This window comes from Triticum urartu, chromosome 7A (genome assembly GCF_056163025.1).
Source record: "Triticum urartu cultivar PI428250 chromosome 7A, HENAU_Tu73, whole genome shotgun sequence".
In the NCBI taxonomy this organism is placed as follows: domain Eukaryota; kingdom Viridiplantae; phylum Streptophyta; class Magnoliopsida; order Poales; family Poaceae; genus Triticum; species Triticum urartu.
In genome coordinates, this window is record NC_141879.1 from 673309697 (window position 1) to 673335111 (window position 25415).

The 25415-nt window shown below is 46.9% G+C and overlaps 5 protein-coding genes and 1 long non-coding RNA gene across 6 annotated transcripts; 5 read left to right on the forward strand and 1 right to left on the reverse strand.

Annotated features, from left to right (window-relative positions):
- Positions 1 to 1147: 1147 nt before the first annotated feature.
- Positions 1148 to 2046, forward strand: LOC147961314 (tyrosine--tRNA ligase 1, cytoplasmic-like). Its single transcript, XM_087534960.1, has 2 exons — positions 1148 to 1332; positions 1506 to 2046. The coding sequence occupies exons 1-2, from the start codon at positions 1148 to 1150 to the stop codon at positions 2044 to 2046; spliced, it is 726 nt and encodes a 241-aa protein (XP_087391086.1).
- A 1323-nt stretch (positions 2047 to 3369) lies between these two features.
- On the forward strand, positions 3370 to 7105 carry LOC125519301 (protein FAR1-RELATED SEQUENCE 5-like). Its single transcript, XM_048684153.2, has 7 exons — positions 3370 to 3518; positions 3636 to 3824; positions 4247 to 4511; positions 4608 to 5298; positions 5402 to 5859; positions 6004 to 6291; positions 6386 to 7105. The coding sequence occupies exons 1-7, from the start codon at positions 3478 to 3480 to the stop codon at positions 7040 to 7042; spliced, it is 2589 nt and encodes an 862-aa protein (XP_048540110.2). The 5' UTR covers positions 3370 to 3477; the 3' UTR covers positions 7043 to 7105.
- A 1415-nt stretch (positions 7106 to 8520) lies between these two features.
- On the forward strand, positions 8521 to 9102 carry LOC125525471 (uncharacterized). Its single transcript, XR_015610366.1, has 3 exons — positions 8521 to 8659; positions 8741 to 8806; positions 8897 to 9102. It is a non-coding gene; the product is annotated as an uncharacterized LOC125525471 (long non-coding RNA).
- A 4797-nt stretch (positions 9103 to 13899) lies between these two features.
- Positions 13900 to 17338, reverse strand: LOC147961315 (uncharacterized). Its single transcript, XM_087533758.1, has 10 exons — positions 16864 to 17338; positions 16550 to 16755; positions 16299 to 16454; positions 16010 to 16201; positions 15614 to 15920; positions 15068 to 15509; positions 14791 to 14986; positions 14601 to 14699; positions 14095 to 14166; positions 13900 to 14019 (listed from the first exon to the last, which is right to left on the reverse strand). The coding sequence occupies exons 1-10, from the start codon at positions 17336 to 17338 to the stop codon at positions 13900 to 13902; spliced, it is 2265 nt and encodes a 754-aa protein (XP_087389884.1).
- Positions 17339 to 18937: 1599 nt separating this feature from the next.
- On the forward strand, positions 18938 to 19860 carry LOC147961316 (tyrosine--tRNA ligase 1, cytoplasmic-like). Its single transcript, XM_087538116.1, has 2 exons — positions 18938 to 19122; positions 19323 to 19860. The coding sequence occupies exons 1-2, from the start codon at positions 18938 to 18940 to the stop codon at positions 19858 to 19860; spliced, it is 723 nt and encodes a 240-aa protein (XP_087394242.1).
- Positions 19861 to 21167: 1307 nt separating this feature from the next.
- LOC125546580 (protein FAR1-RELATED SEQUENCE 5) lies at positions 21168 to 24982 on the forward strand. The gene is made up of 7 exons (XM_048710790.2): positions 21168 to 21358; positions 21478 to 21666; positions 22124 to 22388; positions 22485 to 23175; positions 23279 to 23736; positions 23881 to 24168; positions 24263 to 24982. Exons 1-7 carry the CDS (start codon positions 21183 to 21185, stop codon positions 24917 to 24919), a joined length of 2724 nt encoding a protein of 907 aa, XP_048566747.2. The 5' UTR covers positions 21168 to 21182; the 3' UTR covers positions 24920 to 24982.
- The last annotated feature ends 433 nt before the right edge of the window (positions 24983 to 25415 follow it).

Here is a 25415-nt window from a genome sequence, read left to right on the forward strand (position 1 = left end):
GCTGTGTAAAAACGAATTACCAATATATTTATTATGGCAGAACCGTATGGATAATGCTTAAAAGTGGCCGGTAAAAGTAGTTAAAAAGTGTATAAAAAATTGTTGAGTGGCTAATTGTGTTTTTTTGGCTGTGAAACACGGGCGATTATATTACGTGGTAGGAATTGATATCATTTTCGCGTCAAGAAAAAAATTAATATTGTGTCTGGTGGGCGAGGTTAAAACGTACGGCTAAAAATGATCGCTAATGTTTATAGCGTGAGGATGTACCGGGGCTAGCTACAACTGTGCCGTGAGTGGCGGGATATTATTGTAATGAGTCACGTGAGAGGAAGAGACATGTGCCCAGGCTGCCCTGTATACTTTTGGCACAGCAACAGACCTCGAGTGTGCCGCGGTACATGGAACAACGCCTAGATTCTGTCACCACATCACTATCTCTGGCAGCCCAGATACATGGGGGGCAAGCCTCTACGGGGGGACAGGCCCCGTGAATACAGGGGCGAATCTGGTCAGTGTGGAAAACGAACGGCCTGGATATAGTCCACATAGTGCACCGTTGACATACGTACCAAATTTTGGTATTAAACCATGCATGCCATCAATTTGCACGGATAAAGGCCCTTGCTACAAAACCTCACTAAACACTACAACCTATATCCCGTCCTCGCCAGGCGGCGTGTGCCGATCGTCTTTTCAGGTAGCAATGTTGGCGCGGGCGTTTGCGCTGGTGAGGGGCAAAGGTACCCAATGCCCACCGCTAAATCGCTTCGTCCAGAGCTCCGGCGCTCTTCGCCGCCGCTTCCACACGCCACCGCAGCAGTTTTACCGTCGGTCATCACTATCTGACTGTGCCTCCCAAGAGCAGCAGCCGCCACAAAATTACAGCACGGGAACTCCCCCTGCCTGTAGTACCATGCAGAACAATTCCTCCGCTAAGGAGAATGCAGCCAATTCTTGTCTTGAACCTACTGCAAACGATGATACTGCAGAGGTGAATTTTGATCAGAGGTTTGCGATACTGAGCAGCATAGGGGAGTGCACCAACGAGGACGACCTCAGGACGCTGCTGAAGAAGAAAACTACTCCTGTCTGCTACGTCTGGTGCGATCCCTCCCCATCGATGCACATAACCCAGGGCATCACGATGGCGATCAACGTGAACAAGCTGCTCGAAGCCGGCTGCAAGGTCAAGATATTCATGGCGAACTGGTTCGCTCTCACAAGCTACAACGTCAGTCTGAGAAAAGTCATTGACGTCTGCTCGTACAACACCGAGATGTGGAGGACAGCCCGCATGCGCCTCGACGAGGGCCCTATTTGGATCATGGGGTTAGAGTTAGTTTGGGTTAGTTGGAGACTCAAATAACCCAAAAGTATCCAAACAGGGAGGATTAGAGTGGGTTAGTTTCATCTAACCCAACTATCCCGATGGAAAGGTGCTTATTTGGGTTAGTGGGTTAGAAAATAACTCTAACTCTAACTGTGTTAGAGTATCCAAACAGGGCCGAGGTGGAGCTCGTTCGCTCGTCAGACGAGATCAGCCGTGACCTGCGTCGATACTGGCCGCTCGCCTTGAAAGTCGCAAGGAGCACCAATCTAAGCGAGGTGACGAAGTGCATCCTTTCGTCCAAGGACACGAGGCCGTACTACGACGAGCCGAAGTCGCTCTTCTCCCACGAGGTCTTCACCACGTGCATGCACTCCGCCGCCATACTGTCCCGCGACGAGGCGGACGTGTGGCTGCTGGACATCGGCCAGCGCGTGAGCAACAAGGTGGCCGAGCTGTACCGCGAGCGGGAAGCAGCTATGCGCGAGGATCCGCATCGGCCGGTCATCGCCCTGTTCCACGGCGTGCTGCCCAGCCTGCTCGAGTACCCGGAGAATGAGATGTTCAGGGACCCGAGGTGGGCGATCTACATGGAGGACACGGAGTGGGAGGTCGGCCGGGCGATGCGGAAGGCGTTCCCGCCAGGGACCATGGAAGGCAACCCGTGCTTGGAGTACATCAGGCAGATAATCTTTCCTCTGTTTGGGAGGTTTTAGGTGGAGAGGAAGGAGGAGGACGGTGGTGACAGGGCGTTCTTGAGCATGGAGGAGCTTGCCGCTGACTATGAGAGCGGTGCTCTGCAGTCCGCCGACGTGAAGCGGGCGCTTAAGAAGGCCATTAACGCGGGAAGTGGATATTTCCTAACCAGTTACCCGCACAACATGTATTCTGGCCCTCCATCTAGGGTCATGTCCAATCAACCTGCCCCACTGCTTTGTCAGCCATGCAGTGTACTTCCCCGTCATATTCACATGCATGCTGCGGCTCATTTAACAAAATTACTGAATAACCAAATATGCCACCATTACTTTTAAATAAATTACGTAAATTTAAATTCATTTATGTGTTCGAGTTTGTCACACCAGCTCTACAAAACAAGTCTAATATCAATATATTTCAAATTAAATTGTGAGCCCAAGATAAAATTAAATTGTATGTGGCTCAAAAAAGTTTCATAAACATTTCATCAAAGTTCGGCCAAGCTGTTGATAAAGTTCTTTGTTTCCAGATACATTTTCTAGCAAAGTTCTTTCATATTCCTAACAAAGTGCAGACCCATTATTTAGAAAATTCTTCAGCCCTGATTCTGTTTTTTGGCACTTTAGAATAAAAATGAAAAGTTCTTCACTGTTTAAAGCAAACGTTTTTTTAAAAAGTGTTTCAAATGTATCCAAGACTGTACTTGTTTTAAAGGGCTTGGTGTCACGAGTTCAAATATGTAAAAAGTTTTGAAAATGACTTTTTGGTTCTAAAAGATATGTACCATCTAATTGTCAAAAGAAAATGAAAAAGATGGGAGTTAGAGGAGAGAGGGAAGCTAATGTAGGCCATGCATGTGTCAGGAAGAGAGAGAGAGAGAATCCACGCACATGCAAGGACGCGCATCTGCAATTCCGCATGGACTAGCAACGGCACCGATTTGTGTTGTGCGTCTAACTGGTTAGGATTCGCCATATTCGATTAACGCGGCGTTGCAGCCCGTCCGTGATCACTTCGGCTTCGCCAGCACTAGCAGCAGGCCCTTGAAACGGCGATAGGTTGCGAAGCGACTTTTCGGTGGACGGCGGCTCGTGTGGACTTAATCATGGCCGTCCAACCGTTCCTGGGGATTGGCAAACATCACTTCACTGTCTCCCCCCTGTCCGTTCCCTAGTAATAGGTATTAGGTTCATAGGCGTATCGGTGTGGAACAAATGTTTCGTTGCTGTGGAGCTGGACTCGCGAAGTGCGTGGGCTGGTACACGGTGCAGCTGGGTTTGGTACAGTTGCAAAGATCACGTGACTAGTCTCGAGTCGAGGCGCAGGGCATGTTGGCCCACATCGCGTGACCAGGGCACTGGCCGTCAGGGCACAGGCCCATACGCCTCCTGCTGCTCCTTTCTCCAGTTCGTCTTCCTCCTCTGGATCGAGACCTTGGAGCCTGCTCCATGGACCTGTCCATGGAAACGGAGGGCGATTCCGAACAGAGGTAATTCAGATGCCACTTAGCAGAGCTACTAGTTTTTGTCTCACGCAAAAGATGAAGTTAGGATTAGATCTGGTTGCCGTTTGTCCCTGAAATTCCTTGATTTGATTTTTCGCTCAGGATTAGCCGCGGGCATGCGGGCAATACTGGTGCTGCCCGGCCTATAGAGTCCCAGGCTTCTATCAGCGTCGCCGAGGCTGACATTCGCCGTGCAGGGGACCTCCGTAGCGGTGGCGGAGATGCTGGATTTCTTGGCGAGGACCCGCTCTTGCAAGTTTGTTCGGAGGCTACGAGCGGATGGACACGCAGGTAATCGCGCGTAGAACTGATTTCTTTTGTGTGCTGGTCATATATGCAAAAACGATTTCATTAGCATCTAGCTATATGTTATGTAGTTATTTAGTACAGGTCTGTACTAAATCCGCACTGTGTGTCTGACTGATTACATTAGGTTTCTGAAATTACTGGGATTATCTGCGTGCGGGCTGTTGCACAGTCTTCTTGTTCTTTGAAATTGCATATCCTGTCCTGTTTGTAGCTAGTTTAACTAAAAAGTCGAGAGGTGTCGGAGTGTGATACTAGGAAAAGATTTTGTTTGCATATCTTGTTTTTTATCTGCAGTCCTGCTTTGTCGGGTTTGCCTTTGTATAAAATTGGAAAGGTGCATTGAGGAAGAGGAATTGATTTTCTTTTCTATGCGAATTATTTAATTTGTCTCTCAAAAATAACAGGGTAAGGATCAGAAAGGCCCCCGCTGAGCGCGAGCTCAACCCGAACCGGAAAAGTGCCCTTGAATTGTCCATGAGGGCTTTCATATTGAATAGAGATGGCAATGTTGTCAACCCAGCTGTCAGGACCTCTTTTGATTCATTGGATGAAGCCTATCAATTCTACAATTTATATTCGTGGGAGCTTGGATTTGGTATAAGGTATTCGAAAAGTAGGCTAAATGTGGAGCGGGTGAAGTGCATGCAGGAGATAGTCTGTGGATGTGCGGTGCGTTTGTTTTTCTTTTTGTGCATCACTGTTTGGGGAGAAAAAGTCTGCAAGAATATGTTATAGGCTGACAAATCATGTTATGTGCATCGGCAGGGTAAACCGGAGAGGGAGAATACAAGATCAACACGGTGCGGTTGTGCTGCCCGGATCAGGCTGCTTCGGTCGGACGACAATGGATGGTATATTTCAGAGCATCGGGCGGCACACAACCACTCTTTGTCAAGCACTTGTGGTGAGAAGATGCATTGGCCGTCGCACAGGCTCATTGACCGGTATACTAAGGATCTTGTTAGGCAGCTTAGAGAGAACAATGTCAGTCTTGGAAAGGTTTATAGTATAGTTGGCAGTTTTTTTGGAACAGTTGATAATGTGCCATTTACAAAACGGTCACTGAAGACGCTGTGTTGCAGGTTGAACAAGGAGCAGTCTGATTCATATGCCTGGAAAACAATGGACATACTTGCGGAGATGAAGGCAAACGATCCAGAATTCAACTATACTGTCCAGGTTGATGACGAGAGCAGGATTAAGACACTTATGTGGGTTAACGGGCGTAGTGTGGACCAGTATAGGTGTTTCGGAGATGTTGTAACATTTGATACCACATATAGGACCAACCTATATGACATGCCATTCGGTCTGTTTGTAGGAGTGAACAATCACTTCCAGAGCATAATTTTCGGAGGTGTCATGCTGAGGGATGAGAAGGAGGACACATTCAAGTGGGTTTTCCGTGAATTCATCAGGATGGTCGGGGGTAAACACCCGCAAACAATATTAACAGGTACGACTAGATTAGGGGTAGATGTGAATCTCTCATTTTTCTTGAACCAATACTTTCCATGATGTAAGCTCCTAATGGATCTAATTTACTTTACTGGTTGCAGACCAGGCGCGGTCAATGGAATTGGCTATAGAAACAGAGATGCCCAATACAACGCATAGGTGGTGTAAATGGCATGTGCTGAAGAAAGCAAAGGAATCAATGGGGGTTTTGTGGAGCAAGAAAACTGATTTCAAAAGTGAATTTCATAAGCTGGTTCATCACATGGTCACGGAGCAAGAGTTCGAGGATGGATGGTCTGCAATGCTTGATAAATATTCACTGAGAAAGCACCCGTACCTTACTCAAATTTATGAGGTGCGGCATAAGTGGGCAAAGCCGTATTTCAGAGGTGTTTTTTGCGCAAAGATGACTAGTACTCAACAGAGTGAAAGTGCCAATCACATGCTTAAAAGTTATGTCCCCCCGGGCTGTCCAATGCATCTGTTCCTCAAACAGTACGAGAAGCTCCAGTTTGACAGAGAGTCTGAAGAGAGCTTCCAGGAGAAACGAACCGCACTGGTATGTTCTGAGAAAAGAGTCGGCCGGTCGCTTTACTAGTTAGTAAACCAGTCTCCATAGACATGTTCTTGATTGGTAGATGTATTAGACGAAGTGTACACCGATGCCTGATCTGTTCATTTTTTGTGTTTTGATATGTTTTAGAGTGGGGTTTTGTTGCGAGTAAATCTTCCAATTGAGAGGCATGCTAGCAAGATATACACAAGGGCAATGTTTGAGCAATTTGGAGGTGCTTTGTACAAGGCAGGGGCCTATGAACTGGATGTTGTTGTCCCGAAAAAGATATACATTCTTACTCATGTTGATGCTCTGGCAAGAGAGAAATGGAGCAAAGTACAGTTCAAGGTTGAAGTCGATGATGATCAGAGTTTCTTTAATTGCGAATGTGGGATTTTCGAGCACTCTGGAATGGTTTGCTGTCATTCGTTGAAGGTAAGTAAAAACATCTTCGTATGATGCTACACAACGTCATCTGCCATGCAAACAAAGTTGTGCTAGTCTGAGGTCTCATTTGCTGTGGTGGCAGGTTATGATTGAGCTCAAATTGAGCAAGATCCCAGATAAGCACATACTAAAACGCTGGACTAGGGATGCCCGCGATATATTGCCGGAGCACCTTGTTCGATACCAGAAGGACAGAGGGCCGCATGGTTTTGATACTTACAGGCACAACGCCATGTACATGAAGGCGCTTGAATGTGTTAGGCTGGGCGATAGTAATGTGAAGTGCTATGATGTTTTCATGGCCATGATGAAGGAGGTTTACACAACTCTTCTCCCCCTAAGCCATGACAAGGATGGTATGGGACTCGAAGAGCATGACGCTTTGGAGCAGAGAGCCAAAGATGGTACCCATGGTGACAAAAATGCTGATGCATGTATTAATATTGTTGACGGGGATGCATTGTCAAACTGTTCTTGGATTGCTCCTGCAAAAGAGATGGGCCAGCCGGGGAGGCCAACCACTAGCAGAGACAAGGCTCCGTATGAAGATAAAATGAAGAGGTCAAGGTTTTGTGCGATATGCCGGGTGAAGGGGCACAAGAGCACGACATGTCCGGAAAGGGGAGATATTCCGAAAGCTCCAAGGAAGATGCCTAAGTGTGGGAAATGTGGAGTGCTCGGACATCGTCGAAACTCTTGCGGAAAGCGGGCAGAACCCTTTGTGCCTAATTTCCTGTAGTTTATGTCGTCAGCAAATTTGGTTTGTGTTTGTATTTGTAGCTTGGGTAGAAATGTATTGTTGATATCCAGTCTTACAATGAGTTCAAGCGTGCGACTGGGTTATGCTTAAATCTTTGTATATGACTTTGGTAATTTTCACTCATGTTACTGCCATATTTGTGGACTGATTTCGGGTGGGAAACTCGGAAATAATTTGCGAAGCATTCCAAATGCCCAGTTGCCGGGCAATTGGGCCGCGGTCTGATCGGAAAAATGGGCCTTGGGGGAGGCAGAGATCTCTGGGTAGGATCGTTTCCCATTGTTGGGAATGAAACCTTTTTTTTCATTGCTATGCGACACATGCGATGTGTCGATGGCACCCCGCGCGTGCTCGACTAGTCAGAGGCGTGGGAGAACTGATGTGATCGTGTGCTGATGCATGCCCAGCATTTTGATTAGACAACTCGCAGACTGGGCACGTCTCGTGAATTTTCATGAGGCATGGCCGGTGAGGTCTTTGGAACAGACTGACGAGCAGGCGCAGATGTGCTTGCACCTACCCACCGTAAGGCCAACCCTTGGGCACAGCGGCGGAGTTATGTGTGTTGTCCACTCCCGGGTAAAAAGGATTGCATTTATGATAAAGTAGATTTGGTTTGACTGCAAATATGGCTGGGGTGTTTGTTTCATCTACATGCGCTGGGGAGTTTGTTTCATCTTCATGCTAATTGTATGGTCTTGCAAAAAAACTGTTTTAGAAAACCTTTGTCAAGCTGTATCGTGTGTGCGATCAGTGCCCGGATGTCAGAACAGCTAGTTTTTCATGGTTGATATTTGTTGGTCAACCTGTTTGTCAAGAAAACGTGGTTAGGCATGTGTAAAAAATCCTGTTGTGCTGATGGTTGACACAACGAAAAGGAACACTGGACAAAGACGTGCAGCGAGCGGCGCGGTTGTCTCCTGCTACGGCAAAGCACTGTGCTAGCGAGGTCGCCCATGTGTTCTAGGACATGGACATGTCACAGTGTAGGTTCGCTGCCCAAAAACTTTATAATCGCGATGATGGCGTGCTTGGCGTGGGATGGGGGTGTACTGGGCATGACAAGATGTGTTTCACAGACAAAGATGGAGAACACATGGGCAAGTAAATGCGTATGTACTGTTATTGTCAACTTTACCAAGCTTCACCCGTGATTTCCCCCTCCTGTATGAGCCTATGGAGTCGCTCAATCGGCCTGGCTTGCTAAGATTCAAAATTTCACCAGCCCGTAGCTTTGGAGCGCTTGGGATTCAAAATTTGAATGGATGGAGTTGGAGGGAACATGAAAATTTGGATACGCTACATATAGAGGTGGCGGGATTCCACGGAGTTCATGCTTGCAAGGATTTGATGGCGCCCACCAATAGTGCACCCATCCACTCCGCGGTAACTACCTTGGATGGCACAACTCTGGCGCCCAGCTCGCTGATTGTTAGTACTATTCCCACTAATACTTGCTTATGTTGGAAAGTTGGGCTATTTGCTTGACCTAGTTTTTTGTGATTTTCCAACGTGCAGCAGGGTGGCGCCGTGCATGGTGTGGGCAACGACATCGTGTCTCATGCATCGGCCTCTCTTTGCACCGCAGCAGACGAGGTTAGATTATGGATTGAAAAATTAGAAACTCAACTTCATTTTGTTTTCTCTTCTTGCTAGTGATGATTTGCGTGTCTACAGGCCAGCGTGTTTGGGCAAGGGCCAGTTGATCGTGCTGTGATTGAGATGGTGGAAGTGGCTGAAAATGTAACGAACTACTTTTAATTTCCTGCATTATTACACCTTTGAATTTCCTCGATGATTTGTTGTGCTTACTTGATTTGCTTGTTTTGTTAGGCTGTCGTGCTTCCTCAGATACATAACGCGGTTGAGGAGACAGGGGAGTTTGATCCATTGGACTACAATGCTCCTGCTGGTGCTAATGAGCTCGCGGATGGTGATAATGAATCGGGTACAGGCAATGTTGATCGAGCTGCTACTGATGATGACGTCGACAGCCCACCAAGCAAGCGCCTAAAGATTTAGTTTACCTCGTCCATGGGAGTTATGGTGTGGCGTGTGTTTGAAAATTAGTATGCTATGTAGAGAGTGCACGTGAGTTGAATTATCTTAGTTCGTCAGTGTAAGCTTATGGATTAGAATGACAATGATTTGCTGACGTTGCAAAAAAATGATTAAAGACTGGCCTGACTTGTGTGGCCCAATGCATGCGTTGTGTGGCTGATGTGCCTAAGTGCTGCCATGCAGAAGGGCACGCTGGTAGTCCTGTGCTAACCGGGTTCACCTAACGCTGCTCCGTTAGGACGCATGCCGAATGGATGGAGCATTTGTATATATACCCCGTCCTGGACCAACTGAGTATCCATTCCACCCCACCCCGCCACCTCTCTCCCTTGGGAGCACTGCCACATGCACCACCATTGAAGGCTGCTGAAGAAGAAGGTAATCTCTTTGCATCTCTTTGCTCTCTGTCCAACTCCATTCCTACTAGTAAGTTTCCTTTTGTTTAGTTTGCCATGCTGAATACCTCGTCCCCTCCTTTGCTTTGGATGAATCAGATCTAGCAGGCCGGCTGGTGGGGGGCATGGCGCGGGGGAGACCACCAAAGGGCGCGTCTCCGGCAGTTGCGGCAATGCCGGCAACTGGTTCTTCCTCGGCGGCGGCGAGCAGGCGTCCTCCGACAGTACATACCAGCTTCACCTCCATGGCCTTGCAATCCCTTGCTGGTGAATGGAACCCCGAGGTCAGAAGTGTTTTCAAAGATGTAGGCATGGAGCAGTTGTGCAAGATCAGGGTGTTAGGCAACACGAATAGGATCTTTTCCATGTCTTTGATCTCTAGAATAAACCCAGATAACATGATGATGGACCTGGGTGATGGGGTTTTCATAGAGATCAACATTAGGGAGGTTGCTAGATGTATCGGTCTTGAGCCGGGTGGTAGGAAGATAGACATCGCCGGTGGGCGTTGCCTTGCAGATCGTGAGGGCTTGCTTGGCCATGTGCATGGGCTACTTGGCACTGGAATGCCAAGGTCGAACAACATCCCTGTTTACAAAGTCAAGAAAATAGTTTAGGGTGCTAGTAGGGGTGCCATAGAGGGTGAGGAGCGAAAAGCCATGAAGGTGGCTGTGACACTGTTAGCCAGCTCGACTTTCCTTGTGCCTACTGGTGCCACAGCAAAGATTGCAAATGAGCTACTCCCTGTTGTGGCCGATCCAGAGAGTATAGCGGAGTTTGATTTCTGCAATTACGTTGTTGAGGGGCTGAGGGAAGCAGCACGGAAGCTAAGGCATGATCTCAGCTTTGATCCTACTTTGGTTAACCTAAGTGGGTGCCTCATCATCCCACAGGATAGTTCGATCCCACTAATCTAGCTCAAATGCAGTCGTGCCTACTATATTATGCGTTTTGTTTTTTTTCACGTGGCAAAAAATGCTAGATAATCTGGCTGGATTACCACGAGCATGGTCGCCAAGGCAGGCTACTGTTATCCATCCCGAGGCTTGCTGATTACTCTGATGTAAAGCTAAAGGAGCAAATCCGGAAGCATGCAGCTGCTCATGGCATAGAGTGCGGCCTAGAGGTAAAAATGTGTACTTGTTTATATTTCTCGAGACTGTCTGCATGCATTGCCAATTAACTCCATGTGTCTCTCTGTCGGATTCAGTTAGGAGATGTTCCCCGTTCTCCGTCGGCAAATATCATTGGTTGGTCTGGCAGTGCTACAAAGATCGGTGGTGAGAGCAGTGCGGCTGGTGGATCAGCTGGTGCTGCACCGCATGCCCCAAGCACTCCCGCTGCGACAAGTGGCTTGTCTGATGAGGTACATGGATGGAAAGCTACTTGCACAGTTTTTAAAAATCGTTTGTTGTCCTCTGTCTTGGTCAGTTGCTATTGCTAACTCCATTTTTTTGATCTGTTGTTATGAACATCAAGATCCTTGCTTCTTTCAAAGCTGCAATGGATTACAGTACCAGATACGCGAGGCTGAATTTGTGAAGGTGGTTGACACTATCAGGGACAGTGTCCTGGAGGATATCAAGAAGAAGGCCGCAGAAAACAGGCAGAAAGATCTAGAGCAGACTTTGGATTTCTTCCTGGCGCACGTGAAAAGGCATTCTTCAGTGGCGGCTATGTTTCCTCGTAACATGCCTGACGCGCCAAGTAACCCAAAATCTACAAGTATTGATGTTTTTCTTCTCCTGCGTCTATGTTTATGTGCTATCTTGTTTGACACTGATTGCAGTTTTGTCATTTATGTTGCTCCTTCCTCTGCACACAATCTGTCCGGGCCTGAGACCCCAAGTGGGCTAGTTGACACGTCTATGTACTATGTGATGACTGAAGGTATACACCTGAATGAACTACAAACGATTCAAAAACATTTGTGGTATCTAACTTGTCGTTTCGTTTGAATGCAGATTATGTGATGCAAGCGGCTATTGCACAAGCTGGTGCTGCTGATGATGGGACGCATGCCACATCAATTGCCAAGTACACGCCGATACGCAACAAAAGGCTAATTCTGCCTGGAGTTGAGGAAAGCCCTTCTGATATTCCTAATCCGCTAGGTATGATTCATTTGGTGATCACACATGAGCTTTCCTGGGCCGCGTTAGACATATTGACATGGTAATTTCTTCTTATGTGCAGCTATAGTTCATCCAGATGCATACCTCGCCCCAGAACTAGACTATGGTTACTCGCCTTTCGAGCTTGAGCTGAAGCAGGTCCACTATCCCGATCATGTTTGCCTTGGATTTTACGACGGAGTCGAGTACCTCACCTGCAGGGATACTCTTGCAAGGTGAGACTAAATGCATAAAGTTGCTGGAAATGTTTTAGTGTTTGCTTCCAATTAACTAACGATTTGTTGTTTGTCTTGTTAGTGTTTGGTATGACAGCTCGCGACCAACACCTTTGAAACTGGATGGCAACAAGATCAAGTACCAATACAGTCTGACAGGGGAGATGCACTACAATGGGATGGAGGCTTGGGTACGTGGCTTCAATGAGAGAGAGATCAAGATGGTGGACATGGTTGGATTACCAGTATGGAGGGGGTTTGCATCTCCTGACGTGCCTGTAAGTGAATATGAAACACTAAACTTCGTATAAGCAGTTCTGATGTATCCGATGCTGACAAAACTTGTTTCTTTGGTGTAGTTGCACTTTGAGAACATCATGGACCCGGAGGGGGCTGCCGTGTTGTGGAGCTTGCTTTCTACGGGAAGCATTGGCTTTCAGTTGAAATTCTGTCGCCTGGTACGTTTCCTAAATGTGTTGTCAAAGCGCTATGACTGTTGTTGCCCAAAACTGAACTTTCCCATGCTCATGCAGATAATGATGCCTGTGTCAATGATGAGAGACTGGTGCTTGTACGTGTTTGACATGCTTATGAAGAGACTGAACGTGCTGGACCCAGTTCTCACACAGATGAGTTCAAATGCATATAGAGCTAAGCACGGGAAGACAATCTTGCTTATGCTTAATGGCATGAAGCGCGGGGGTGCCTTGTTGGATGATGGATGGCAGATGAACATGTCTGAGTGGACAGTGAGGTACAACAGAAACATGCATGTTGCATGTGGCAGGTGCGTTGATTGTTCATTGTGCGATAGTATGTTTGCAGACCAATAATCTTTATCTGATGTATATGCTTGTGATTGCAGTGGTGAGTCTCCTGGCTACATAGCTTACTATGCGGATAACTTCAATGGGACTCGTCTGGAGCACGACGTGCCAGAGGTAAGAGAGCTGCTATTAATTCTCAGAAAGTCAAAAAATTCTCTGTATCCAGCAGAAAATGACTAGCTGTTGTTGTATTTGCAATAGGTTGGTCTGGCGACTAGGAGGAAGAGGATGTTGTACGAGACGATGGCGGCAAAGGGGAACACTGCACCACACCCAGGGATCATGGAGCAGCTCACTGATGAAGATTAGATTGGGCGCAGTAGAGGTGTGTGGTCGGTTTAGGACGTTGTTATCGTAGGGGCGAATCATTTTGCGATGCCGTGGACAAGCAAAGTGGCTGTCTTTTGGTCAAAACATTGTGACTGATGGTGCTTGTTTAGTTTCAACATAGCTGCTACTTGTGAGCTGACGTATGCTATTAATGTACTGCCATCCATCGTGTGTTTGATGTGATGGCTCCTTTTGCACAAGCTATGGAGCCGGCCATGGATAGCGGTGAAAAGATCATGGTGGCTGGTGTGGCTGGTGTTGCCCGCCAGCATGATGGTACTGCTCGCGTTGCCGGCAAACACCACCTGATCAAGTCTGTGTGTGTGGTTGTTGTAGCTCTGGCATTCTACATGTTGTTCATGGCTGTGTAATTCGAGTCAGTATTGCTATGATTATGAGTATCTTGTAGTAGTTTGGAGTTGTGTGATGCATCCTAATTTATTAGTTCGCCGTTGGTCGTGTACCAGAACCACTTATCAGTGTCAAATCTGTTGTAAAAAGGTGTTGTTTGCAAAAAACCAGTATGATAAAAAATGGGTATGGTGAAAAAACTTGGCTAATGGAAGGATTTCACTCCTAACAAAACAAATATATTATTTTTCCGATCATACAAACAGAAGCTTTCCCATTTAAACAGAGGGAGTCATCCCTTAGGAAAAAATGGACTGACACAATTTGAATTGAGAGCGACCAAATTTAGAAACAATGTTCCTCCCAAATTTTGTTTGATAACAACACTGCATCTAGCAAAAAACATAACTTGCTAGTGCTTAAGGGAACGCTTAAAACGTCTCGGGGATATCTAGTATTCTTATAGATAAATTGGTGGCGGCGGGTGAGTCGATCTACATGACATGAGCATCGACAAGCTGGTCACAGAGCTACGAATGATCCCTTGATAGCTTCAAGTGCATCGGAAGGCACTGGCGATTCATTTCCCTGAAGGCGCATAACCTCGTACAGCATCAGGTTCCTGTGTATCTCCAGGTTTGCCTGTGTGCATTTGTGATGCTAGTTAGTACACGTAAGGAAAGCTACGGTGGTTTTTGTAGCTAAAAAGCTGCTTACCTTGGTTAGTGGGATATGGAGTTTGTCGCCATCATAATTCCTAGCGAAGAACGAAGAGCACACACCGTAGTCCTCCCTGTTCGAAAATATATTTTGGACAACTTAGAGAGCATTCGTACCAACCAAAGTATGCAGCATATGATCTATGTTTTTTCGAAACTTACTTATCAATGTTCTCTAGCATGATAACAGGAAATGCCCGGGTCCATTCTCCAGAACTGCAATGCCAGGAATCATATAGGGATTGGATGCATCTGAAGAGGGCGGGTGAAGCAAGTCAGATACATATGTGTGCATGTTGATCCTTCGGTTGCTAAACCCAAATGGTCCAACTGCCAGGTCAAGTACTGCAATCCTTCTTCTGAGCATGTCAAATGAGTAGACGGACCAGCCGTCGGGCAGCAGTGCAGGGATATGCCACTGGCGGAAAAAATATAGTTCATGAATCATCCATGAAAAAAATGATAAAACGGGAATTGGTTTTGTGTTTTATGGTTAGAGTTTACCATCCGGCTAGAGGCTGGGTTGAAAATCTCGTTTTCTTCGGTAAATGTTGCACGGATGGACTGGGTCGTCAATGGATCCGCATTTGACAAAACCGCAGTCTGAAAAAAAGATGACATCCTTAGCAAACATAGTGATTAAAAAGGTGAGAATGAAACTAAATATTTTGCTTGGATTAGTTGTAGGACTCACAGCAAAGTCGGGCTCTAGAAACTTCCTCCAGAACATGGTCAATGTGTCCTTTGTGAAGCTCTTGTCCATCTGTGACAGTCTCCTAAATATAGCAGCGCACATCTCATGGCTAAGCTGTTCTTTGCCTGATAGTTGTTGCTGGATTTCAATGCCGTCAAGTAATATGAGTCTCGGCTTCAGATGCATAATCCATTTCCTGGACGCAAAATGTAGAGTGAGAACATTGGTCTAATAGATTTGCCAAAAGAAAAATGTTCGGTGAATGGTTTGCGACTACCTTTCAAGAAGAAAAGTGGCCGACCCAGCCAACCAATCTTTTATGGCCCTGAGAACTGGAGCTGCCGGCGGCAAAGGGACTGACCCAATTGCCCATGGGTCACGAGCGATGTTGCATTTAGTAATCCGAATTCTGTCTGGCACGTTGTCGTTCGTAGTTCCCAATGTCACATATCCAGAGCTCGGGCGTTGCTCAGCATAGTATGTAACAATGCTAGCAGTCAGGTCGTCAAAGAATGCATATATACTATCGGCAACCTCACGGCGACTGTCTTGCTTTGCTGACAAGGATGAATTGTTGATAGTATCAACAGCTGAAGGGCTAATAGTTTGGAGTGGGTTATCCAATCGCACACAGACCTTCTTTGATGATTCCCCCTGGATGGACGGGCTGAACACAACTCCCCTCTTCCGCGCAATGGAGCTATTGGCAGATGAGCTACCTGTGACATCACATCAATTTTATATTAGACATTGTTAAAATTCCATAGCTAGTATATTGAGCTGGTCATCCTACGCAAAATGGTAGCATTATTCTGGAACAAACCTTCATTTTCAAGTTGTCCGGGCAGCCTGGACGCAACCTCATTGGCAAGGGGGGTGACGAACGTGTGGTCTAGTTTGTCTTGCATAAGGATGGTCGCCAAGTTGGGGCAATCGCTTTGGTTTTCACTCTTCATGATGCAATGTTTACGCCCATTGTCCTTGCAACAAGTGCAGTTCTCAGCTATGCAATTGATGAGTTTGTCCGCAAATGTGAACATTGATGACTGAAAAGCCTGCCTCATCTCCGAAATGTTGGCCAACCCACGCGCATTTTGCTCTCGGAGGAGTATCCCAAGCTTCTCGCTGGACTATTGGGAAAAAGGATTTTCATAAATTAGTATGAACTACGTTGGGATTCAGATTGGTTGACCAAAAAAAGATCGATACATGTACTTACTATTGATGGGTGGTTTGTTCGTAGATGGTTTGAGAAATCTTGGGGTCCAATTTTGGCGTAGGTAGCTCTTAAAATAGGGGCGGAGGGCATCTGGGCTCGTTTCGTCGTGGTGGATGTCCTTGGAATGTTTTCGTCTGCAGGATCAGTGGATGCGCAAACGAGGCCCTTGCTGATGTTTTGTTCAGACCGAACCTGACCAGAGAAAAAAATGGCGTTAGGTACAAGTCATTTTGTGCCTAATTGGTTTTATTCGCTGTTTTTGTTTTGGCATGGATTTTCGTAAACTGACCGATGCGCTGTGGTATGATATTTCACCTCCTCCCATGCTGACCGCTATGATCTCAATCATCTTTTTCATGGACTCATACTCTAAAAGTGCTATCCTTGGATACATTCCGCGTGGCTTGTTCATTTGACCAAGGTCTAGGCTGTCCAGGACGAACACCTGAAACAAATGAAGTTGTCATTGTCAGATTAAGGTAACAAAGATGTGAGCGAACACAAAAAGTATGGTAGTGGTCGATGTTCTCGGATTAATACCTGTAGGAACAAATGGCATCCGACAATGTGAATGGTCGGGTTTCTCTTAGAGACATCTGACTTGAATTTCCTGACAGCATGGAACAGGTGCTTCAGAAGGTAGCTGCACCAGTTCCATTTTCTGATTTTGCTAACATCATTCAGGGCAGCCCAGAAATCTATTGTTATGTAGTCATGCTTGGCTGATGGGGCAAGAACATGGCCAACTACAAAGATGACGAATGCAATTTTGAAACACTGGATATCAATCTGTCTGGACTAGGCTGTGATGTCCCGTAACAGGTATGCCTCTGCCGCCTTCAAGCTGTGTGTACCTTTGTCACTGATGCTAGCTGCAAAACGTGTATACTCAATGCAAGCTTCTGATGGTTCGACACATTCAGGTCCAATTGCTAGCTCACCGCGTGGTATTGCAAAAATAGAGTGAACTGACTTGTCTGTAAGCTCAAGCATGCCCTGGCCTTCCAGGTTGATCACGCTGCTGTCAACATCGACTCTATCCATGAGGTAAGCACTGTACTTAAGATTGATCTTTTGCCACGACTTAATCCGAAGCAAACCATCAAAACCTATTTCTCTGACTAGTTGTTTCTTGAAGTCCGAAAACTTGGAAATAACAGAGCCTAACTTCAACAACGAGAGCCTAGACGTAATTGATGGTGTCCCTGGCACACCGCTGGATCCGCCAGAACAATCGCCATCGCTATCTAACTCATCCGGGGAAAACTCGCTCATTGTATCTTGATTAATAACTCTTGCTGATCCCTCCGCAGCAAAATGATTATCCATTCCGACAAACACCATGAACTACAGAACCTAATGGCAGGCAAACTAGTGAGATTTAGGAAGAACTGCTAAATCGTTACTGAAAAGCGTGAGGCTGTTCATACCTTTTCCGGCGGCGGCTTCGTGTTGAACAGGTCGCTGATAGGCAAAAACCTAAATGCTGACCGCTAACTGGCGGGTGTATGAGCTGCTATGCATGGCCATGGCGTTCTCCCTGCTAGATCGCCTCCTTGTTCTTCCTGGGACTCTGGTTGGTGGGTGGGTGGGGAGAACAGATTGTTGAAGAAGATGAGCTGCGCGTGTAGATGCGGTAAATGCGTGAAGTGACTAGAGCACTGGGATTGCTTTGATGGGGTGGGCCTGGAAAGGCTGCTTTTTGCACGTCGGGACGTGACAAAAACAGTGCCGCACGCTGTTGTTCCATCTTGCCCATTACGAGGGCTGTAGATGTTCACCCTAACCAACTACTTCGGTTGCTAGCTGTGTAAAAACGAATTACCAATATATTTATTATGGCAGAACCGTATGGATAATGCTTAAAAGTGGCCGGTAAAAGTAGTTAAAAAGTGTATAAAAAATTGTTGAGTGGCTAATTGTGTTTTTTTGGCTGTGAAACACGGGCGATTATATTACGTGGTAGGAATTGATATCATTTTCGCGTCAAGAAAAAAATTAATATTGTGTCTGGTGGGCGAGGTTAAAACGTACGGCTAAAAATGATCGCTAATGTTTATAGCGTGAGGATGTACCGGGGCTAGCTACAACTGTGCCGTGAGTGGCGGGATATTATTGTAATGAGTCACGTGAGAGGAAGAGACATGTGCCCAGGCTGCCCTGTATACTTTTGGCACAGCAACAGACCTCGAGTGTGCCGCGGTACATGGAACAACGCCTAGATTCTGTCACCACATCACTATCTCTGGCAGCCCAGATACATGGGGGGCAAGCCTCTACGGGGGGACAGGCCCCGTGAATACAGGGGCGAATCTGGTCAGTGTGGAAAACGAACGGCCTGGATATAGTCCACATAGTGCACCGTTGACATACGTACCAAATTTTGGTATTAAACCATGCATGCCATCAATTTGCACGGATAAAGGCCCTTGCTACAAAACCTCACTAAACACTACAACCTATATCCCGTCCTCGCCAGGCGGCGTGTGCCGATCGTCTTTTCAGGTAGCAATGTTGGCGCGGGCGTTTGCGCTGGTGAGGGGCAAAGGTACCCAATGCCCACCGCTAAATCGCTTCGTCCAGAGCTCCGGCGCTCTTCGCCGCCGCTTCCACACGCCACCGCAGCAGTTTTACCGTCGGTCATCACTATCTGACTGTGCCTCCCAAGAGCAGCAGCCGCCACAAAATTACAGCACGGGAACTCCCCCTGCCTGTAGTACCATGCAGAACAATTCCTCCGCTAAGGAGAATGCAGCCAATTCTTGTCTTGAACCTACTGCAAACGATGATACTGCAGAGGTGAATTTTGATCAGAGGTTTGCGATACTGAGCAGCATAGGGGAGTGCACCAACGAGGACGACCTCAGGACGCTGCTGAAGAAGAAAACTACTCCTGTCTGCTACGTCTGGTGCGATCCCTCCCCATCGATGCACATAACCCAGGGCATCACGATGGCGATCAACGTGAACAAGCTGCTCGAAGCCGGCTGCAAGGTCAAGATATTCATGGCGAACTGGTTCGCTCTCACAAGCTACAACGTCAGTCTGAGAAAAGTCATTGACGTCTGCTCGTACAACACCGAGATGTGGAGGACAGCCCGCATGCGCCTCGACGAGGGCCCTATTTGGATCATGGGGTTAGAGTTAGTTTGGGTTAGTTGGAGACTCAAATAACCCAAAAGTATCCAAACAGGGAGGATTAGAGTGGGTTAGTTTCATCTAACCCAACTATCCCGATGGAAAGGTGCTTATTTGGGTTAGTGGGTTAGAAAATAACTCTAACTCTAACTGTGTTAGAGTATCCAAACAAGGCCGAGGTGGAGCTCGTTCGCTCGTCAGACGAGATCAGCCGCGACCTGCGTCGATACTGGCCGCTCGCCTTGAAAGTCGCAAGGAGCACCAATCTGAGCGAGGTGACGGAGTGCATCCTTTCGTCCAAGGACACGAGGCCGTACTACGACGAGCCGAAGTCGTTCTTCTCCCACGAGGTCTTCGTCACGTGCATGCACTCCGCCGCCATACTGTCCCGCGACGAGGCGGACGTGTGGCTGCTGGACATCAGCCAGCGCGTGAGCAACAAGGTGGCCGAGCTGTACCGCGAGCGGGAAGCGGCTATGCGCGAGGATCCGCATCGTCCGGTCGTCGCCCTGTTCCACGGCGTGCTGCCCAGCCTGCTCGAGTACCCGGAGAATGAGATGTTCAGGGACCCGAGGTGGGCGATCTACATGGAGGACACGGAGTGGGAGGTCGGCCGGGCGATGCGGAAGGCATTCCCGCCGGGGACCGTGGAAGGCAACCCGTGCTTGGAGTACATCAGGCAGATAATCTTTCCTCTGTTTGGGAGGTTTTAGGTGGAGAGGAAGGAGGAGGACGGTGGTGATAGGGCGTTCTTGAGCATGGAGGAGCTTGCCGCTGACTATGAGAGCGGTGCTCTGCAGGCCGCCGACGTGAAGCGGGCGCTTAAGAAGGCCATTAACGCGGGAAGTGGATTTTTCCTAACCAGTTACCCGCACAACCTGTATTCTGGCCCTCCATCTAGGGTCATGTCCAATCAACCTGCCCCACTGCGTTGTCAGCCATGCAGTGTACTTCCCCGTCATATTCACATGCATGCTGCGGCTCATTTAACAAAATTACTGAATAACCAAATATGACACCATTACTTTTAAATAAATTACGTAAATTTAAATTCGTTTATGTGTTCGAGTTTGTCACAACCAGATCTACAAAACAAGTCTAATATCAATATATTTCAAATTAAATTGTGAGCCCAAGATAAAATTAAATTGTATGTGGCTCAAAAAAGTTTCATAAACATTTCATCAAAGTTCGGCCAAGCTGTTGATAAAGTTCTTTGTTTCCAGATACATTTTCTAGCAAAGTTCTTTCATATTCCTAACAAAGTGCAGACCCATTATTTAGAAAATTCTTCAGCCCTGATTCTGTTTTTTGGCACTTTAGAATAAAAATGAAAAGTTCTTCACTGTTTAAAGCAAACGTTTTTTTAAAAAGTGTTTCAAATGTATCCAAGACTGTACTTGTTTTAAAGGGCTTGGTGTCACGAGTTCAAATATGTAAAAAGTTTTGAAAATGACTTTTTGGTTCTAAAAGATATGTACCATCTAATTGTCAAAAGAAAATGAAAAAGATGGGAGTTAGAGGAGAGAGGGAAGCTAATGTAGGCCATGCATGTGTCAGGAAGAGAGAGAGAGAGAGAGAGAGAGAATCCACGCACATGCAAGGACGCGCATCTGCAATTCTGCATGGACTAGCAACGGCACCGATTTGTGTTGTGCGTCTAACTGGTTAGGATTCGCCATATTCGATTAACGCGGGGTTGCATCCCGTCCGTGATCACTTCGGCTTCGCCAGCACTAGCAGCAGGCCCTTGAAACGGCGATAGGTTGCGAAGCGACTTTTCGGTGGACGGCGGCTCGTGTGGACTTAATCATGGCCGTCCAACCGTTCCTGGGGATTGGCAAACATCACTTCGCTGTCTCCCCCCTGTCCGTTCCCTAGTAATAGGTATTAGGTTCATAGGCGTATCGGTGTGGAACAAATGTTTCGTTGCTGTGGAGCTGGACTCGCGGAGTGCGTGGGCTGGTACACGGTGCAGCTGGGTTTGGTACAGTTGCAAAGATCACGTGACTAGTCTCTAGTCGAGGCGCAGGGCATGTTGGCCCACATCGCGTGGCCAGCTATCCCTTTCTCAAAGCACTGGCCGTCAGGGCACAGGCCCATACGCCTCCTGCTGCTCCTTTCTCCAGTTCGTCTTCCTCCTCTGGATCAAGACCTTGGAGCCTGCTCCGTGGACCTGTCCATGGAAACGGAGGGCGATTCCGAACAGAGGTAATTCAGATGCCACTTAGCAGAGCTACTAGTTTTTGTCTCACGCAAAAGATGAAGTTAGGATTAGATCTGGTTGCCGTTTGTCCCTGAAATTCCTTGATTTGATTTTTTCCGCTCAGGATTAGCCGCGGGCATGCGGGCAATACTGGTGCTGCCCGGCCTATAGAGTCCCAGGCTTCTATCAGCGTCGCCGAGGCTGACATTCGCCATGCAGGGGACCTCCGTAGCGGTGGCGGAGATGCCGGATTTCTTGGCGAGGACCCGCTCTTGCAAGTTTGTTCGGAGGCTACGAGCGGATGGACACGCAGGTAATCGCGCGTAGAACTGATTTCTTTTGTGTGCTGGTCATATATGCAAAAACGATTTCATTAGCATCTAGCTATATGTTATGTAGTTATTTAGTACAGGTCTGTACTAAATCCGCACTATGTGTCTGACTGATTACATTAGGTTTCTGAAATTACTGGGATTATCTGCGTGCGGGCTGTTGCACAGTCTTCTTGTTCTTTGAAATTGCATATCCTGTCCTGTTTGTAGCTAGTTTAACTAAAAAGTCGAGAGGTGTCGGAGTGTGATACTAGGAAAAGATTTTGTTTGCATATCTTGTTTTTTATCTGCAGTCCTGCTTTGTCGAGTTTGCCTTTGTATAAAATTGGAAATCAGGGGGGCAATAATTGACAGTTTCGTGTAATCTGGTGCATTGAGGAAGAGGAATTGATTTTCTTTTCTATGCGAATTATTTAATTTGTCTCTCAAAAATAACAGGGTAAGGATCAGAAAGGCCCCCGCTGAGCGCGAGCTCAACCCGAACCGGAAAAGTGCCCTTGAATTGTCCATGAGGGCTTTCATATTGAAAAGAGATGGCAATGTTGTCAACCCAGCTGTCGGGACCTCTTTTGATTCATTGGATGAAGCCTATCAATTCTACAATTTATATTCGTGGGAGCTTGGATTTGGTATAAGGTATTCGAAAAGCAGGCTAAATGTGGAGCGGGTGAAGTGCATGCAGGAGATAGTCTGTGGATGTGCGGTGCGTTTGTTTTTCTTTTTGTGCATCACTGTTTGGGGAGAAAAAGTATGCAAGAATATGTTATAGGCTGACAAATCATGTTATGTGCATCGGCAGGGTAAACCGGAGAGGGAGAATACAAGATCAACACGGTGCGGTTGTGCTGCCCGGATCAGGCTGCTTCGGTCGGACGACAATGGATGGTATATTTCAGAGCACCGGGCGGCACACAACCACTCTTTGTCAAGCACTTGTGGTGAGAAGATGCATTGGCCGTCGCACAGGCTCATTGACCGGTATATTAAGGATCTTGTTAGGCAGCTTAGAGAGAACAATGTCAGTCTTGGAAAGGTTTATAGTATAGTTGGTAGTTTTTTTGGAACAGTTGATAATGTGCCATTTACAAAACGGTCACTGAAGACGCTGTGTTGCAAGTTGAACAAGGAGCAGTCTGATTCATATGCTTGGAAAACAATGGACATACTTGCGGAGATGAAGGCAAACGATCCAGAATTGAACTATACTGTCCAGGTTGATGACGAGAGCAGGATTAAGACACTTATGTGGGTTAACGGGCGTAGTGTGGACCAGTATAGGTGTTTCGGAGATGTTGTAACATTTGATACCACATATAGGACCAACCTATATGACATGCCATTCGGTCTGTTTGTAGGAGTGAACAATCACTTCCAGAGCATAATTTTCGGAGGTGTCATGCTGAGGGATGAGAAGGAGGACACATTCAAGTGGGTTTTCCGTGAATTCATCAGGATGGTCGGGGGTAAACACCCGCAAACAATATTAACAGGTACGGCTAGATTAGGGGTAGATGTGAATCTCTCATTTTTCTTGAACCAATACTTTCCATGATGTAAGCTCCTAATGAATCTAATTTACTTTACTGGTTGCAGACCAGGCGCGGTCAATGGAATTGGCTATAGAAACAGAGATGCCCAATACAACGCATAGGTGGTGTAAATGGCATGTGCTGAAGAAAGCAATGGAATCAATGGGGGTTTTGTGGAGCAAGAAAACTGATTTCAAAAGTGAATTTCATAAGCTGGTTCATCACATGGTCACGGAGCAAGAGTTCGAGGATGGATGGTCTGCAATGCTTGATAAATATTCACTGAGAAAGCACCCGTACCTTACTCAAATTTATGAGGTGCGGCATAAGTGGGCAAAGCCGTATTTCAGAGGTGTTTTTTGCGCAAAGATGACTAGTACTCAACGGAGTGAAAGTGCCAATCACATGCTTAAAAGTTATGTCCCCCCGGGCTGTCCAATGCATCTGTTCCTTAAACAGTACGAGAAGCTCCAGTTTGACAGAGAGTCTGAAGAGAGCTTCCAGGAGAAACGAACCGCACTGGTATGTTCTGAGAAAAGAGTCGGCCGGTCGCTTTACTAGTTAGTAAACCAGTCTCCATAGACATGTTCTTGATTGGTAGATGTATTAGACGAAGTGTACACCGATGCCTGATCTGTTCTTTTTTTGTGTTTTGATATGTTTCAGAGTGGGGTTTTGTTGCGAGTAAATCTTCCAATTGAGAGGCATGCTAGCAAGATATACACAAGGGCAATGTTTGAGCAATTTGGAGATGCTTTGTACAAGGCAGGGGCCTATGAACTGGATGTTGTTGTCCCGAAAAAGATATACATTCTTACTCACGTTGATGCTCTGGCAAGAGAGAAATGGAGCAAAGTACAGTTCAAGGTTGAAGTCGATGATGATCAGAGTTTCTTTAATTGCGAATGTGGGATTTTCGAGCACTCTGGAATGGTTTGCTGTCATTCGTTGAAGGTAAGTAAAAACATCTTCGTATGATGCTACACAACGTCATCTGCCATGCAAACAAAGTTGTGCTAGTCTGAGGTCTCATTTGCTGTGGTGGCAGGTTATGATTGAGCTCAAATTGAGCAAGATCCCAGATAAGCACATACTAAAACGCTGGACTAGGGATGCCCGCGATATATTGCCGGAGCACCTTGTTCGATACCAGAAGGACAGAGGGCCGCATGGTTTTGATACTTACAGGCACAACGCCATGTACATGAAGGCGCTTGAATGTGTTAGGCTGGGCGATAGTAATGTGAAGTGCTATGATGTTTTCATGGCCATGATGAAGGAGGTTTACACAACTCTTCTCCCCCTAAGCCATGACAAGGATGGTATGGGACTCGAAGAGCGTGAGGCTTTGGAGCAGAGAGCCAAAGATGGTACCCATGGTGACAAAAATGCTGATGCATGTATTAATATTGTTGACGGGGATGCATTGTCAAACTGTTCTTGGATTGCTCCTGCAAAAGAGATGGGCCAGCCGGGGAGGCCAACCACTAGCAGAGACAAGGCTCCGTATGAAGATAAAATGAAGAGGTCAAGGTTTTGTGCGATATGCCGGGTGAAGGGGCACAAGAGCACGACATGTCCGGAAAGGGGAGATATTCCGAAAGCTCCAAGGAAGATGCCTAAGTGTGGGAAATGTGGAGTGCTCGGACATCGTCGAAACTCTTGCGGAAAGCGGGCAGAACCCTTTGTGCCTAATTTCCTGTAGTTTATGTCGTCAGCAAATTTGGTTTGTGTTTGTATTTGTAGCTTGGGTAGAAATGTATTGTTGATATCCAGTCTTACAATGAGTTCAAGCGTGCGACTGGGTTATGCTTAAATCTTTGTATATGACTTTGGTAATTTTCACTCATGTTACTGCCATATTTGTGGACTGATTTCGGGTGGGAAACTCGGAAATAATTTGCGAAGCATTCCAAATGCCCAGTTACCGGGCAATTGGGCCGCGGTCTGATCGGAAAAATGGGCCTTGGGGGAGGCAGAGATCTCTGGGTAGGATCGTTTCCCATTGTTGGGAATGAAACCTTTTTTTTCATTGCTATGCGACACATGCGGTGTGTCGATGGCACCCCGCGCGTGCTCGACTAGTCAGAGGCGTGGGAGAACTGATGTGATCGTGTGCTGATGCATGCCCAGCATTTTGATTAGACAACTCGCAGCACTGGGCACGTCTCGTGAATTTTCATGAGGCATGGCCGGTGAGG